The 17,588-nt window shown below is 26.3% G+C and overlaps 1 protein-coding gene across 1 annotated transcript in view; it reads left to right on the top strand.

The window, feature by feature from the left end:
• Positions 1-2,876: 2,876 nt before the first annotated feature.
• The window catches only part of LOC129961860 (alpha-2-macroglobulin-like), a 50,752-nt gene continuing 36,040 nt past the window's right edge, over positions 2,877-17,588 (top strand). Inside the window, exons 1-7 of the mRNA XM_056075458.1 lie at positions 2,877-3,010; positions 5,751-5,857; positions 8,956-9,134; positions 9,227-9,424; positions 11,286-11,344; positions 14,294-14,366; positions 15,362-15,475. Of these exons, the coding sequence (XP_055931433.1) occupies positions 5,775-5,857; positions 8,956-9,134; positions 9,227-9,424; positions 11,286-11,344; positions 14,294-14,366; positions 15,362-15,475 (706 nt within the window). The 5' untranslated portion in view covers positions 2,877-3,010; positions 5,751-5,774. The remainder of the gene's footprint in view (positions 3,011-5,750; positions 5,858-8,955; positions 9,135-9,226; positions 9,425-11,285; positions 11,345-14,293; positions 14,367-15,361; positions 15,476-17,588) is intronic.

The following is a 17,588-nucleotide window of genomic DNA, read 5'->3' as shown; positions in this document are numbered from 1 at the left end:
CAAGCCAAGCGATGAATATTGGAACTTTGATCTCTTGCGAATTATCTCTGGGGGCTTTGTTCTATTTAGATTGTTTTATATTCTTCACTGCTTGTATCTTGCTGTGTAATGTAAATGATGTTTCGTGTATGCTTTGGTAGTGTTTTAGTGTAGCTATTGCGCATTCGTATTCCCGTGTAGAATAAAGCATCATTATTACTTACTAAATATGTTGGAATTTTTCATCATCTTCAATTTCCATGGACGGAAATTGGAGATTTTCCGTGAAAATACATTTTATCCCAAGAAACAAGAATTTATGTATATTAGGCTCGAACACGGTGGACGTTTGTTGCAATAAAGCTTAGGAATCCATGAATATGTCTTTCTTTATACATTCAAATTTCCTTTTTAAAAATCGTTACTGGTTAAGAAAATGCAATTTCTTTTTTATCACTCGAAAGCCGTTAATTATGAAGTTCCAAAAAGTTCCAAAATTCAATAGCATCCTTCCAAATTCCAAAAATTCAGTAACATGCTTTCAAAATTTAGTAATATACTTCCAAAATTTATTAACATCCTTCTTGCCAAATTCAGTAAAAAAGCTCCAAAATTCAGTAACATCCTTCTTCAAAAATACGTCTCACCTATCAATGATTTTAAAAAAGAAAGAATTTATTTTTATCCAAACAAAATTCTCTTTCTTCATTGATCGTGAAAAGTTTAAAACAAATTCTTGTAAATTATTTTGTTATGATAATGATAAAGTATATTTATAAAACAATTATATAAGTATATATAAAAATTTATTTCATTTAAATTTGAGGCATGATTTCCTCAGAAATATGAACACTTAAACCAAGTTCATCTACAAAATTGCCACTTTTGAATTTTGTATGATGACTTATCTTTAAACTGACATATGTCACGGAAGTTCATAAAATTCTCACAAATGTATGTCTTATGTACCTACTCTTTCCATATCCATTTACGTATTTCCCACTGTGTAATTCTTGTGGCGCTTAGTGGTACAAGAGTTATTTTCTAGCTAAACTGCGTCGAAGATATGCTATTTCCCAATGAATCTTGTTATTAAAATTTCACCAAATATATCTTTTAAGGAGGAATTCATAAAATTTCCCACATTGATAAAAAAAATTCGAAAAAAGAACAATATCGGGATTTTCTACAACAAATACATCGTGGCAACAAGAGAACGCCCTTTTTTCAAAGGTTTGAAGGAGGCTAGAAAAACATTTTGGATCTCCTGTTCACCTACATATTATTTATTAATGAAATTAAATACTTCAAGGAATTTAATCATATTTAATAATGAATGTCACAATAAAATGGCAAATATCATTCATTTGTGCTTATCCATTCATATCTAATTTTTAATGATAGAAAGTAACCTCCAATTACCCAAGTAACTCTTGAGGCAGAAGTATAGCATGGCCCCAGGATAATTGAACGGGCAACTATGTTAGAGAGTATTCAGAGAAAACTAGATGACTAAAATTGCATTTCGTTGAAAAAAGCAAATACAAAAACCAATTTATAATTACTTTATCCCCCAAAAAAACTTTATTATTAACGATCCCTATGCAATAAAATATAATATCTACATATTTGGATTACGTAGCAGATTTTTAAAAATGCCAGTTATTAATTTGACAGAGAAATTAAACAAAGAAATAGTAGGTAGGAAGACAATCGCATTACTAAGTTTAGAATTTCTAGATTCTTGATATAATATAATATTCCAAATACATAGAAATATGTTATTTTATTTTATTTTTATTATATAAAAGGCTGTCCCATTACCCCACGATTAAAATTATCAGAAGTAATTGGTAAAGCTAGTTTTTCAGAAGAAGATACAAAAGCGAAAATTACAATTTCCTATTAATCATTTTATTCTACAAACTAGGAAGTATATAATATAACTATTTTCTATAAATATAACCGAAGAACCTGTGTGCGTATAAACAGGGCTCTGAAATATTAATCTAATGAATTTACATTTTAAACATTCACATTACTGAAAATTTTACAAGAAATTTATTTCATAAACTGGTTATTTAAAATGCTTCAGACTTCATTTATATATTTGTAATTAATAATTTTAGGCCCTTAAGATCAAAATCTCTGTTTTTAATTGCAGTCCCTTGAAAAATATTTTTTGAACAACTACTAATTACTTAGCAGACAAGCGCTATTGTAATGAACCTTGTAGCCATTGTTCAAAATTACCAGTCGTGTCAAATTAATCTGCTAAACTCAATTCATATTGAACATAATTTAATTCCGAAAAAATGTCCTTAAAATTCTCAAATAGCACCAAATAATTTAGACTTTCTTTAAAAAAAGTTTCAAATATTTAAAATATTACGACATGATATAAGAAGAAATTAGCAAACTTGTGAATATCAGAAAACCAATTTTGGCGATTTCAATTTTTGTCAATCATAACAATTGAGTAAAATAACTTATTGCGTATAACTTCATCTGACGCAAATTATGTTATAATCAAACAAATCCATCTACAATTTTTAGCATTAAAATAAATTGCTTACACTTCATATTATATGTTCTTGGAAACTTCTTTCTATAGTTTATAAATCAAATATTATTGGCTAAAAAGTAAGAAAAAATTATTCCATAAGTTCATGGAAGAGTTCATATTTTATCAACAAAATATTTGCAAAAATTTAAGAAATTCAAGCTACAATCGTAACATTATTCTAAACACAGAAAAAAAAATGTTATTTCTAAGTAATTTTACTAGGTAGAAAGCTACAAAGAATTCCATCCAGAAGCTACTATACAGTTAAATCATAATCTTCGGTAATAAAAAGAAAACGAGCCTAGTCTTTTAATATTATGGAGCCATCTCTAAAAAACATTTATATTCTTGCTGTACATATACTCTTGAAACTTCAATTACATCTCAGTTTGCAGAAGCTCGCTGCAAGAGCGAGCTTTAAAATTTTTTCTCTGTCAGAACAATAGACGAAAGTGAAATTATTAAGTAAGGTTTATGATATCTTTCTTTATATAATATGGCATTATAATTGTGTGTCAACTTTTATTTTGATCCCTTTTTTTAAATGTTCTGTTAGTTGCTTACTTTTAGTTAGTTTAAATGTTAAATGTTAGTTTTAAATGTTCTGTTAGTTAGTTTAAATGTAGTTTTTAAATGTTCTGTTAGTTGCCTTAAACAATTTTTTGGGCCTCATATTTTCCATTTGTTAATTTTACAGAATGATGATACTCAATTATTGAATTGATGATACTATTTCTTTTTGAATAGTGATTATTTTATTGGATATAAAATTGAAATTGCTAATTGATTTGTTCTAATTGTAAATTACTATTCTAATTGGTTTATTTTTTATTATATTTTTAATATTTTATGGATGACGCACAGCTATCTAAACAAATATTTATTCATCTTCCATATTCTTATTATGTTTCAATAAATTTCTAGCAACTACAAAAACCATCAAATTGTATTTGATAAAAGTTACAAATAACTTTTTCCTGAAATTGTATTTTCTCTTAAAATGAAAACTGTAGTTAATTGAGGCTCAAGTGATACAAATCACGTGAGCACATATCAAACATGTGAGCACAATTTAAGTTTTAGAATGATTCTACACTTTACAGAACAGACAACTGGCAGCTAGATTTATTGCTCCGTGGTTATACAAGATGTTCATTTTATAACTGATAATAAATGTCTTTTGTACAGTGAGCACTTTTTTACTTGATTCAGTGCGACTAGAAGTAGCACAGCGTATTTATTTTGCACAGATATTATGTGAAATGATACATATTTGTAATATATAAGGTAATGAGACCAAGGTAACTTGAATTCAAGGGTAACTGCAGAACTATTACTGAAACTAATGATTCGAAGCAATGATTTATTTTAAACGGTGGTAATGTTTTTTAATAAATGATGCATAAGAAATAAGAAATGATGATGAATGAAATGAAATGAAATAATAAATGAAGAAATAATAAATGAAATAATAAATGAAGAAATAATAAATGAAATAATAAATGAAGAAATAATAAATGAAATAATAAATTTTTAATAAATGATGCATAAAAAATAACAATAGGGATTCTTTCAATTGCGCTTATTAACAATTCCAACCAAACCTTTCTTGTATTGCTTAGTAAATTTCTAAGAACTTGGATCCATATAGCTTATGGTATTCATTTGTAATCATGTTTTACTGAGGAAAAAAGACGGCACAAGTGTTACTTTCCTTGATTTTCTGATATACATCCATAATAATATCTCTTTTGCATTAAGCTTCGTCGGATAGTGAAAAGAATGTAATATGCAATTTAGACTTTATCTTTTCAGTTGTTTGGATCCAAAATTTAACACAGATATACTGTTTTAATATATGAACATATTCTATAAGTCCAACTCAATGCACTTCTTCAACTTTCTTGTTCAAATCCATTTGTAAGAGCTTATAGAATTTTCGTTTATGCAATTCGTCTGAAATTCAACAGAGATTTACAATAATGTGCTAAATCTGTGTAAAAAAATTCATTTGCTTAACTTTATCCATTTTTAGCCATCGTCTGCAGAAGACATTCTACAACATATAACTTCGAAACTCTTTTGCTCAAATTCAAAAATCTCTAAAACATGAAATAGTATCAAAATATCTTGGTAAAACGTATTCTTTGTACTTTTTTGCTTGCAGTGCTTTTGCATGTTTTTTTATGTTATAATTAAAATTAATCTTTTTTGTTGTTGTTGTTCTTTATAAAATAGAAAATTATAAGATTAAACATTGACTGCTTTAAATTTGTAGTTTTTTTTTTTTTTTTTTTGTTCAACTAATGATAATTTTACAAAATTAAATTTTCAAAGTAAGGAACAAAATAATACTAGGTTTGAGTAATATATGCTACAGGAAGTAAAAGGTAAACAAAACTAATTCAAATTCGTAATAAAAATTCTCAAAACTGAAGACGGAATCATAAAAATAAGAGATAAGTAAAAGCTATGGGATGTGAAATTGTACTAAAAGTAGGAGTTTAAAGCTTAATTTCAAAGATGTTTGATAACATCTACATATACAGAAAATAACAATGAATTATTATTTATAATAATATACTAAATTTAATGAGTTAAAAAAAAACAAAGTAAAACCTGAAAATTTCGACATATATTGGCCCTTAGATATGAAGAACCAATATAAAAATAATATTCATAATAAAACTATTATAATTATTATTAATAACATTTTCATTCATGCAATCTGAAATGAGTCGTGTTTTACATTTTGAAATCAAATGATTTATCATTTATCTTTTCTTATGCAAGCGACTGCATTTCAACCTTTTTGCTTATAATAGAATGTTCAAACACATCAGTACAATTATTGTTTGCTCACATGCTTCGCTGTCATTTCAACTCTGTTTTGATATTCATTAAACAGAAAGCTTGTTCTAGATTCAATAAGACGAAGTTTCACAAAAGACAATATCGGTAAAGTATATTCTTCAATTGATAATTTGCAATCATTTCACTCTTTTCATCCTAAATGAAAGTAGTGATAAACAAATAAATGTTGAAAATACATTCTTTTAAATGAATTTGCATAAGACTATTTTTCAAGCTGAGTTATTTCTGTTGAAAATATTACTTTTGATTCTTTTTAATATTTAATTATTTATATAAATGCTATTTTATAAATATATCTATACATAATTAAATAAAAGTATTTCCTTTTTAGTTTTGTAAACAAAAAAGAAAAGGCATGAATTTGAAGTACTTTTTTAGTTTCGTGGTGACTGTTTCCTCGATCTTAAGCATTTGCTCAGCTCAAGACGAAGTAGATAAGTATGTGTTTCTTTAAAAAAGAATTATGAAATTATCTTTACTTTCATGTTAACATTTTTACACATTTTGAAATCTTATTCATTTATCGGAACCTTAATCATTTTAAACTATCTCTCAGGAGACATATATTTAAATATATATTTTTAATGAAATGAAAATTGTGAGAAATCGTTTTAAAATTTGTGAAAATTATAAAGTAACTTTGATTCAAATATTTTCTAAATTAAAATTATAATAGAGTGTAATAAAACTTGTAAAAGAGCGATTAAGTTATAGAAAATATTGTCTTTTAGTCTTTTTCGTGCAAAAAATATAGTGCATATGATAATGTTCATCAAAATTGAAAGCATAAATGACATAGTGAAAAGTAGTGTAATTTTTTAAGAATTAAAAAAAGGATTTTCAACGAGAGGGTAGAACTCTCGACTATTTTTAGACTATTTTTAATGCGGGCCTGTTCTTAGTAACTAAAAATGTTAAAGATGATTTTTTTTCATTAAATCTCACATTTTTATTGTGATTTAATGATGTATATTCCTTAGAATTCAATAATAGAACAACATAATGTTAATTATAAATATTATTATTTTTATATCTTTTGGATAAAAAATTATTATTTAATTCTATGAGCCCAGTTAGTATGAGAATTCCAAAGCCTCAAAACTCGGGGTAATTTTTCGTGTATAAACAGAATGGATGGTTGCGAATTACCTTTGACCCCTAGATTTCAAACATGCGTCTGAGCTAGAACTTTGTCAAAGAGGCGATTTGGGCCGAATCCTAATTCAAAAGTTTAAAATAATTATTATTTTGAATACATTTATTAATATTAGAAAGTTTTGTTTAATAAAAAAGCTTTGAATGCTTATATATAGATTCAGCTTCCTTAGAAATTCAGTGAAAATGTTGAAACTATTTTGAAATAAGTTGCTATTCTTCGAAATTATATTTATCATTCAAAACGAATGATATACTTTTACGGTAATGGTTCTCAACAAAATTTAAAATCATACAAAAAAACCCGGTTATTTCTGAAAAATTTCCATATTGAAACAGAAACGGAACCAATTTATCAAATTAAATATATTTCATGAACCCTACGAATTTAATTTTTGAAGCTTAGAATTTATCTTTAGTCTATAAAAAAGAAATAGGGCTAAAAAAGATATTTTTTCCCTTCTCAAATTTCTCTAAAACCAAAGACTGGAATATAAATCAAAATGATAATGAAACATATAAGGTGTGTTTTCAAATAAATGACTTTCAGACTTAATTCCTGATACATATCTATGAAATTCAATAGAATGAATTTTTTATTTATTTATTATCATTTAGTCATTCTGTTTAAGAATATCATAAATTATACTGAAGGAAATACTCTACCTGCAAGCGTATTGCTTAAAATAATTATAATTAGTAGCAATGATACCACGGGAATTTTTCCAAATCGTCTATTTAGATATAGTTTCTTCTATGAACGCTATAGAAAAATTCCTTATGTTACATTTTTAATAATATTAATTATAACATTATGAATAATGCTATAATCTGCTATGGATATCCATTTCCATAGCAGATGAATAGAAAGATTTATAGATGTACAGGAAGATATATAGAATACAAATTATATAAATATATAGTAGTATTTTCAAAAAAAACTAGCTATTTTCGAAAAAAAGGCTAACTACTAGCTATAGTAGCTATTTTCAAAAAAACAATAGCCATCTTTGGCGAGCAGCTTGTTTGTTTAGATTATTGATTTTTTAGGCTATTAAATTTAATTTTGAAATGCACTTTTATTAAATTCACTTTACCGAATTTCCCTTTACCTATTGCATCAATTTTAAATTCATAATTCCGAAAAACAAGAATTTAACCGATTAAATAGAAAACAAATCATAAAGCATGCAAATTTTAAAAGTGAAAATTCTGCTTCGGAAGAAACGCCCAAAGAAAGGATATTTTTAATAGTAATTTTAACATTTTCAAATGCACGTGATTGTATGTTTTGATGAATGAGTTTAAATTTCATCATAACAATAAAAATTAATTTTTACAAATAGAATATTACATTAAAAAAATATGAAAAATGTAGAAACCATTCTTCACTACTCATACTCATAAAATTAAAATGGTAACTTTTTAAGTTTTAAGATAGTGCAAAAAACAAACTTGTGAGATAATAATTTTGAAACATACAGTCTTCAATTTCTATATGTAAGCCATAGAAATTACCCATACGTCAGCATTTAAGCCTATTTTCTATGCTTTATTAAACTTCGTTTGAAACCTTTTTCTTAATTTCTCCAACGTCTTTCCTCTGAGTGAATAAGGATTTTGTTGAATCTTATCTATAGCGTTTCTAATAAAATTTTGTAGTAAGTGCACATACATATGAATAATGATTCACAATACAACTTTTAGAGAAGATAGGAAACATAAAAACAAGCTAAAAAAAGGATTTGCTAAAAATGACCGACTACGCCAGCTGCTTAATCCAGTGGACACCACACCCCATCTCTTAACATTAGTGCTTTAAATATCGAACTATTTGAAAAAAAAATATGAGTAGCATATGACTGATCTCTTCATAATAATCTAAATCGATGCTTCATAAGTTTACAATATATTTTGATTTTTTAAAAGCGTTCAATAATAGATGAGTCATCGCTATCAATTGCATATAATTGTAAATTGTAAGAACTTTGAAAAGTTGAAATTGGAAAAAAAGTTCCAATTGGTTATAAATTGGACGCTATTCAAATAAAAAATATCACCACAATAGTTTCCACGTTTCTTGCTTCTTCGTATATCCTACAGATTTATTGGTGTTTCTGGTAATCTAACGTATTATTATAGGAATATGACTTCATTTCCGCTTTTTTAATCTTCTCTAGTAGTTTTTACTCTGAAGTTTGAATCAACCTTCACACAATTTAGTATAGAGAACTTGAATTCATAAAATGGTAGAAGTTTTTTCCAACTATTTATGCAAAAACCAACTACTATCCCCGATTAATTCCATTAATTTTTTTCTTAATATATCATTATAAGAATCAAGAGATTTGATTAACTCCAATTTCATCTGTTCGTTACAGTGGCTATATTTTTACATCACCAAGAACTTTAAACAAAGGACAAAATAACCAACTACAGCTTCTCCGATTTGGTTGTCTCGAAGAAAGTATTTTGCAAGTCCAAGTATATTATTCTGACTATTACTCGTCCAATTCAAAAGAAACCCTGGCAAAAGAGCAAATATTTCAACTCCAACAAGGTTTGATAAACATTTGATTTGATCAGTATTAAATTGGAGTTTAAAATGATTTTAACAGCAATGTCAGTAATAATTTTTCATTCATTTTTCAGGACAAAAGGATTCTCTTTTTCAACTTTACCTAACTCCTCCTGATAGCGGGAATAATGCCTATAGCGGAAGAATAAAAATTAATGGAACTATGTGCGGAAAGACTATAAGCGGAAGCGATAATGTATATTTTGCGGATCCAAGTTCATACATTTATATCATTCAAACGGATAAACATCTCTATAAGCCAGGACAAAAAGGTATCTATAATGTTTCAGTAATAAATGATTAGAAAACTACATACAAATTTAGGCTTTCTCCATTAATTGCTCAAGGAATACTTTAAAAAAGTGGGAAATTGTGATTTATTTTTAATGATTACTCATTCTTTTTTATAGTGGTTTATGTATTTGCCTATTACTAACCTTAATGAATTAATTTTCTATTTTTTTCAAGAATTTTATATAGTTGATCATTTCTCAAGCAGAAAAATCTTTAGAAAGAAAAAGCAGTCATGGACGCTTTCTATTCTGTATCTACTTTGAAGGCATATAATAATGCATGTCTCTTTACAGGGATTAACACTATAAATCGTTTATCATTGTCCATGCTATGCTTTCAAAAGTACCTCTTTATGAATTACATCATAAATCAATTAATACTTTTACGTGTCTATTATTTTCATGAGTATCGGTACTCGATTATCTTCAAAAGCCGTAACATTAAAAATGTATTTAATTTTTTATTCTTTGACGAAATCTGAGGAGCAGAATCTTTCATCTGTAAGGAGGTTTAAACATGAGATTAAAACCGTGTCTCGTCAATAGTTGATTTTGATAGCATAGTAATGTAACGCGAGCATTGCATGCTCACACCCATGACGTTGACTGTCGAATAAACTCAGCTGATCCTTTCGTTCAGTTGCACTTCAATCCTCATCATTATACATATTATTAAAGAATCCTTGACTTATTAGAAAGTCGTTACTTTGTATAATTTTAAATAGTAACCCCGCTTTAACTCCGTGACAGTGCATTATGCTCTGTGAAAATATAGCTGCTTGTCACAATAATGACAGACGATAGTTAAATCGATTGAAAGATGTCACTTTCATAGAGTCCCATGCTCTGCGATTGATTATAAGGCAAATTGTTAAGAAAGAAAGAGAAGAATTATTAAAAAAAGAAAAGGATCTATTGTTGTTTTTGCTGTTATTTAATGGGATCAAAATTGTATGCCTCATTTTCTATAGCTTACTGGCCTAAAATTTTATTAGAAATATATATTTTTTTAATGCATTGAGTAGTTATTGCTATTTGCCGTTCCAAAGCATATAAAAATGGCAAAAAAAATTATTGTTAAAGATTCAAGTAAGTTTCGCGGTTTCGGTAATGAACTTTCTTGTTTAATTAGAGTGATATATTTGGCTAATTCTAGCTGAATCCAAATGAATGTAATACTTTTTTTAAATGTGATTGCAAATTAAAAGGCATCTGACATTTTCAAGATTACACTTCTTATTCCCAATATAAAAATTTTCAGTTGCAACAGCTTCTTCTAACTTTCAGCTGCATTTTCTATTTTTTACACATTTTATGTAAGATTTGTTATTCTTTCTAAATTATATAAGACAGCAAATGTCAAATTCAATCAGAAGAGAGCAAAAACTGTTATTTGTTCAAGAGTAAAAAGGAAAATAATAAATCATCCCAGTCAATGTTCAAGCGATTAATATGTCTGCTTTTTTTATATTGCTAATTATATGATTATTTGTTTCAGGAGTATTGGTTGTTTTATGTATCAAAATCTGAACTGCCTTTACTCATATAACAAACAAGTGGAAGGACTTATCATAAAACAAACAATAAAGGAGACGATTTTACGTTATTCACGTTTTTATTTTAATAAAAGAATAAAATATGGAGTAGTAAAAAAATATAGTATGTATAAAAATGCAGTGCTAGTTGTAGTATTAGTAACCACAATAGGCTGTATAATAAGTAATATGGCTTGTTGATAATATTACTTAAAGAACATTAATGCAATCATTTAAATATATTTAAGCCATTCATATTTTTTATTTTTATTTTTTAACTATAAACAAAAATTTCTATTTTACAGTTAGATTCCGAGTGCTTAAATTGGACAAAAATTTAAAGCCAACTAACAGTCCGTATGATGTAAGTATTCCCATTAAAAATTATTACTACTTTTATGTGTTTTATTAAATTTAAACCGCTTCAGTGTTATAAAGATGAAGTTTGGTAATATATTTTTCAATGATTACCTCATATACGGAAGTTCTAAAAACGCATTAATGTATGTGCTCCCGATAACAATATGTATTTTAATATTTTCAGACCCTTATCATCAGTCAACTGATTCATTTTACCTTGATTTTGTAGCATTTTCAAGTAACTGACAGCACATGCTAGTGTTATGGAGATATAAACTGATAAAAAGATTTCAAAATATTTATACTTGCAATTAATAAATAGAAAAAGTACAAAATACAAAAAATATAAGTAATAAAATTTAAAACGTCGCTACTAGCATTATAAAACCAAAATACTATTTTCATCAAAAATCTGGAAGGGGAAACAAAATCCTCAAAATAAGGGATTCTGGAAACATTGCTGGAATTAACCTACCGTAAATATGAAAAGACGGAAAATAAATTTTAAATAAGATATGAATATCATTAAAGTGCATATTTACTTCATTTTTTTTAATTTCAAAATTTTAGAATTTTACATTTAAATTGAACTAAAAACCATTGACTAAGAGAAAACTAAGTTTTCGCTTTTTTTAAACGAATAAATTTGTGATTTTATATACATTTTAAATGAAAATAAGTTATTTAAAATGAAAAACTAAAAATATTCTATTCGTTTCTCAGTAGATATTTGATTATTACGGCGTATTCCTTCATCTAGTTTGATAGTAATAAATATATTTTCAAAATAGTAGGTGTTTCCTATTTAAATAAGACCACCTTAACTTGTAAAAAATGAGAAAACAACTGCATTTTTTTTCATAAAAACCTATATAAATTTCAATATATATTCGTTAGCATTCACTTAGAAGTTGAAGTTTTCACTACCGATGCTAAATGTCCTTTTAGAAAAAAAAAATCACCTTATGATAATGTGAACAGAAAAAGAACAAATTTCTTCTCTTTATATAAAAGGAAAAAATTTCTCTTTATATCTTTATATCTTCTTATACCTTTTTCTTCCGTTTATATAAAGAGAGAGCGAGGATTCTCAAACTGTTTATACATTTTAACCAACATTTTGGAAGCTGAATCTATAGAAACTCATGTCATCCTCGCGACATTGAATTGGCGCCCTCTAGCGATGATTCTATGTTCCGTAAAACTTCTCCGACGGTTTTATTTTATTTATTTATTTATTATTTATTTATTTTATTTTAATTTTGGGGCCAAAAACAGTGCCTGTATTTCCCGAAAGAAGTTTTATGAGTCAAAAAGAAACTTTTATAGAAAACAAAAAAACATCTAAAATAAAATAAATTTTAACACAAATAATAACGAACCAAATACACCAATGATGATGAATCATTTCAAAATTAATGCATACTCAAATTGAAATGAGCGTTCATATCTAAAAGGAGATTCTCTTGGGTGGACGAGATTTAAACTTTAGGCAGAGCCAAAAGCAACAGACATGTCTTATACAAAAGATCTGTAATGCATGCCATTCATACTTTCAAAAGACAGATATTTTGTTTCTTCATTATTTGTCATTCGACACGAGTTGCTTGATTGTGCATTGCACTTTTTGTATTGTTAATACTATACAGCGTGATGAAGATTTTAAGTCTATAGTAATTTTTTTTTTACAAATTTGTAAAATTCCTTAAACATTTTCCCTCTAGCCACTAATAATTAACGCGCAACTAAACATTTGAGAACCTTTCTCGTTATTTGATTAATAATTTCTTCTTTTAAAAAAAATTTTGTTTTGTTTGTTGAATATTTAATTTTCTTTGATCTTTAATTTGCATGCCTTTTGATTCCAATAGATCATATAACAAAATCACTTTTGTTATCAAAATAATTTTTCAGAGTTAATTTTTTTTAGCTTGTTTAAAATTATTTAAATACAAGTATTAATTTTTAATTATAAAACTAAAATATATCTGAAAATTAAATTTACAGTAATGTTATAATATATCGTATTAAAATCACTTCATACAGGAATAACTTACTATCTATGGCTGATAAAAAGTATATAAATGGATTCTACAATAATTTTCAAATATTCCATTTTGTTTATATTAAGGAGATGATGTATTCTAATAGGCACGTTTGCGAATTATTTCCTTAGAATTATGAATTTGTTATCTATATGAATTAAAATATAAATTGTCAAATTTCTAAAAAGCTTTTTAGAACAAAACATTATTTTTAATAAAAATTTTTAAATATACATTTTTTTTAATTTTAAAATTTTCTAAGAGATTTAATTTTTTCTTTTATTCTTTCATTATTATCCAACATAAATTTATTTGAAAAAAAACTCGGTATACTTTTAATTTCAATTAAATGCTATTTTTTTAGAAATATTTTTATGCACACTTACTAAATTTTCATAAGAATTTTAATTTTTTTGAAATAAAATTGTCTTTTAAGTATCTAAAAAGCTTCGAAATATAAAATGCAAAACCTATGTTCTTTTCAGGTTTATCCAAAATCTTTATTATTAATTGTATTTAATTTCCTCAAATATTAAGACACCTGGAACATTTCACAGATATTTCAATCTAATAATATAATTTTGAGAAAAGTCACTAAAATGTGCCTTTTTTTCTCTAGGCCCTTCAGGTATTCATTCATCTTATTGAACAATACATTTTATGACACTATTTTAGTTAAATATAAATATAGATTTTAGTGATGAAACAATAAAAATAAAATTTCATTTTTCGTCCATTTTTGCTTGTTTCAAAGTCCACTAATTGCATAACATCTCTTTTTAGAATTAATTAGAATATAAAGGAAACCCTTAATAGGTTTACAAATAAAATGTTTGTATACAAAAGAGTAAAATTTTAAGATGTTTTTTTTTAATATGCATATTTAAATTATGTTATTATTTTTAAAGTTAGGTGATATTTTTGTAGAAGATCCACAAGGAACAAGACTATTTCAATATAAAAGAGTTCAACTTGGACATGGTATGATCAACTTAAAATCATATTTATGGTATACTTTCTTTGTGTATCAATACAATATACTAAACTATTTACTTTTTAAGGACTTTTTCTCAAAATTCTTTTTATCTATCCAAAAAATTGATGGCGCAATTAGTTACAGAATGTTTGTTGCAAAATAATTATATCTAAACTTTATTTCAGAGTATACAAGACATTTAGGCTTAGTAATGTGCTATCAATAAAAGTGCCTAAATTTTAGATTTCATGAAGTGCCACTTTCTTGAATATAGTTCTGAATAATGAATTATTAAACCTTTAAAAAATGGGGTTTTCTACAATTTTACTTCTTTTGTAATTTTACTACATTTGCTTCTTAATCTTGTTCGTTAAAAACAATATTTAAGGTCCTGTCAGGAATCGCAGTGATATCCAGAAAGCAATTTTGTACTAACTTCTGTGCCTTTTATACATAATCATAAACAAAAGAATTACAATTCATCGAATCATTAAATATTAAATGAAAAAAGCATTGTGATCTTAATATCAACTGTCTTAAACAGATAAACTGAAATCCTCTAAATGTTTATATGAACTACAAAATGCAGTTTTAATCTTTTAAATTTCGAAACTTCGTAACAAACCGATGGTTACACTTATGACTCAGAATGCAATGCAATGTGTGTGTGTGTTTTTTTTTCTTGACAGCTTTCGCATTACTATTTAACTTGGCATACTTATTTGGCAATTTAGTCATATTACTCGGATCATAATTTACTACTTGAAGTCTTCTCAACTGGCAATTTGTTCATTCTATTATCTAATAAAATATATTTTATATTAGTATTTTTTTTTCTTTAAATAAGTGGAAAGTTGGGTATTCTAAAGGAATTATTGTTAAATTGCCCTAAAAATGGAACCAACGATAATTTCTCATTTTATTTATGCAAAATAGTTATTTAATAAAATATAAAAACATACTATAATTAGTTTTTGAAACTATTTGTCTGAATGTAAAGGAATAGTACAAAAGGAGTTTCCTCTTGCTGATGAACCTGTTCATGGAACTTGGAGAATTACAGTAAAAAGTGATCAAGACACGGAGTCAACAACTTTTGATGTAAAAGAATATAGTAAGTAATTTTATATTCTGCGAAAAATTGTTTTAGTTATTTGTACTAGAATATTTAAATGCCTTTTGAATAAATAGCAGATAACATTTATAGAGAAATTTCACAAAAAATTGTATTTAGTTTTATAAAGATAAATGTTTTCATTAATTTCAAGAAAAATCGTATAAAACTAGCAATTAAAAAACCTTTTAAAAGTTAGAAACTCAACATGTCGAAAATCCAAAATTAAAGTATAAAAATAAAAATTCCCTTGGGTGGATTCATTTTTATTATAGAATACTTATGTCAATGAATTCTAACTACAAGAAATTTTACAAAATATATTTAATTTGATACTATTAAGAATATAACAAATAAATCTCATGTTTTGAAAATCTTCATTTCCTTAATTATTATCCGATATTTTGGAATGCAAAAGATAAATCAAATAGTCATCAAATACTTAACTTTATCCTCATTTTGAAAACATTTTCTTCGTACAGCCTGATTAATCAATTTTTAATCGAGAAAAAAAATGACAAGAGAACACACAATAGAGTAATATTCTAGAGAAAAAATCTTGTGATTTTTTTTTTCATATTTCAGGCGATATTTTCGAAGTTTTTCTCGCTATTACATTCAAATTATTGCTTTAACTTTACTCCCTGATGAATCATACTTTTAATTAAATTCAAATTATTGCTTTTTCTTTACTCACTGATGAATCATACTTTTAATTCAATTCAATTACCATGTAAATTCTAAAAATTGATTAATACTATAAAAATAACAAATCAGAATGAGTTTTTGGTAACCAGTTTCACCTACTAACATTTTACATAATCAATTATTAGAAAAAAAAAACCTTTGGTAGAGTGCGCTTCAAACTCTCATGATATAATGGGACATAATAAATACTTATGGACTGCTTATGAGTGCACAGAAATTGCTGAATGCATAAAATAGTATAAGAACTAGAAATATACATGGTATTTTTTTATGAAATGTAAGGATATTTCCTGATATAAAAAAATCAAAGGGGGAAAACATTTTAGTAATATTAAATAAAATTTCATCCAAATTATACAATTTCGTAATTGAATATGGAATAGCTCGGAATGTGTACTGCTACAATGAATGGCTAATCTTCTGATAATCAGAAGAGATATCAACAATACCAGTAGCGAATTCTCTCGAACATAAAGTGAAATATCAATTAGCAGGATCTGATTAAAAAAACTGAATTCATTTTATTTTCACCGAATCAATTGCAATGCACTACCAGTAAAAATTAAACTCAAACCATGAAATAACATCTCCGAATCGGTATCTTGAAAAGAATACTGTTTTTAATACAAATCAAACAAGTAAAAAAATTCGTCTGGCCCATATAAGTTAAACCTTTTTCCCCAAAAAACCAGATTATTCCAATTGGTGCCAGTTTTTAAATATTTTCAGGCAAGATTTACACAGTCAATAAACCGCTCAGAAATTAGAGGTTTTTCTTTCAAAATCTTAATCAAAAGATTAGGATTTCTACTCAATTTATTCCTTATTGTTCGATCGTTTCTACTCAAATGAATCTCCTGTTTAATTTAATTTGCAGAAGAAGGGCAATTATTGCTTGCAATCGAGTTTCTGGATATGCCTCTCTTGCTTTGAAAATTTTATCTCTGGGTTTTCTGTTCGTTGAATTTTATTATAGCTGCCAGGATTATGGAGATAATTACAAAGACTTAACTTCCGCTCCACCACATTTAGTGCAATTTTAGCAACATTGAGATCAGCATTTTTAAAAGCTAGTATTTTGCTTTATTAAATTTTTTATAAGAGTAATCCGCTTGACATGGTTTTAAAAGATACAAAATAAAACAAATATGTATCTACAAGTTTTTTGAATTTATATAGTCTTTCGAATTATGTAATTTACAGATGATTTTACACTTTTTCCAAAGTTCCCATTCATGAATTTTAATAGTATTTGGGTAATACAAAAATATCAGGGTTTAAAAAAAAATATTTTTTAGTTTATTATTTAGTAATAATATTTCTTTAAAAAAATTGCATTGTTTGAAACAGCAATACATTTTCATATTTGCCTGTTTTTCTCCCTATTTGATACTTACTTCCATGT

This window comes from Argiope bruennichi, chromosome 2 (genome assembly GCF_947563725.1).
Source record: "Argiope bruennichi chromosome 2, qqArgBrue1.1, whole genome shotgun sequence".
NCBI lineage: Eukaryota > Metazoa > Arthropoda > Arachnida > Araneae > Araneidae > Argiope > Argiope bruennichi.
The sequence above is the reverse complement of the archived record's forward strand: the minus strand, read 5'-3'. Positions and strand labels throughout refer to the sequence as shown.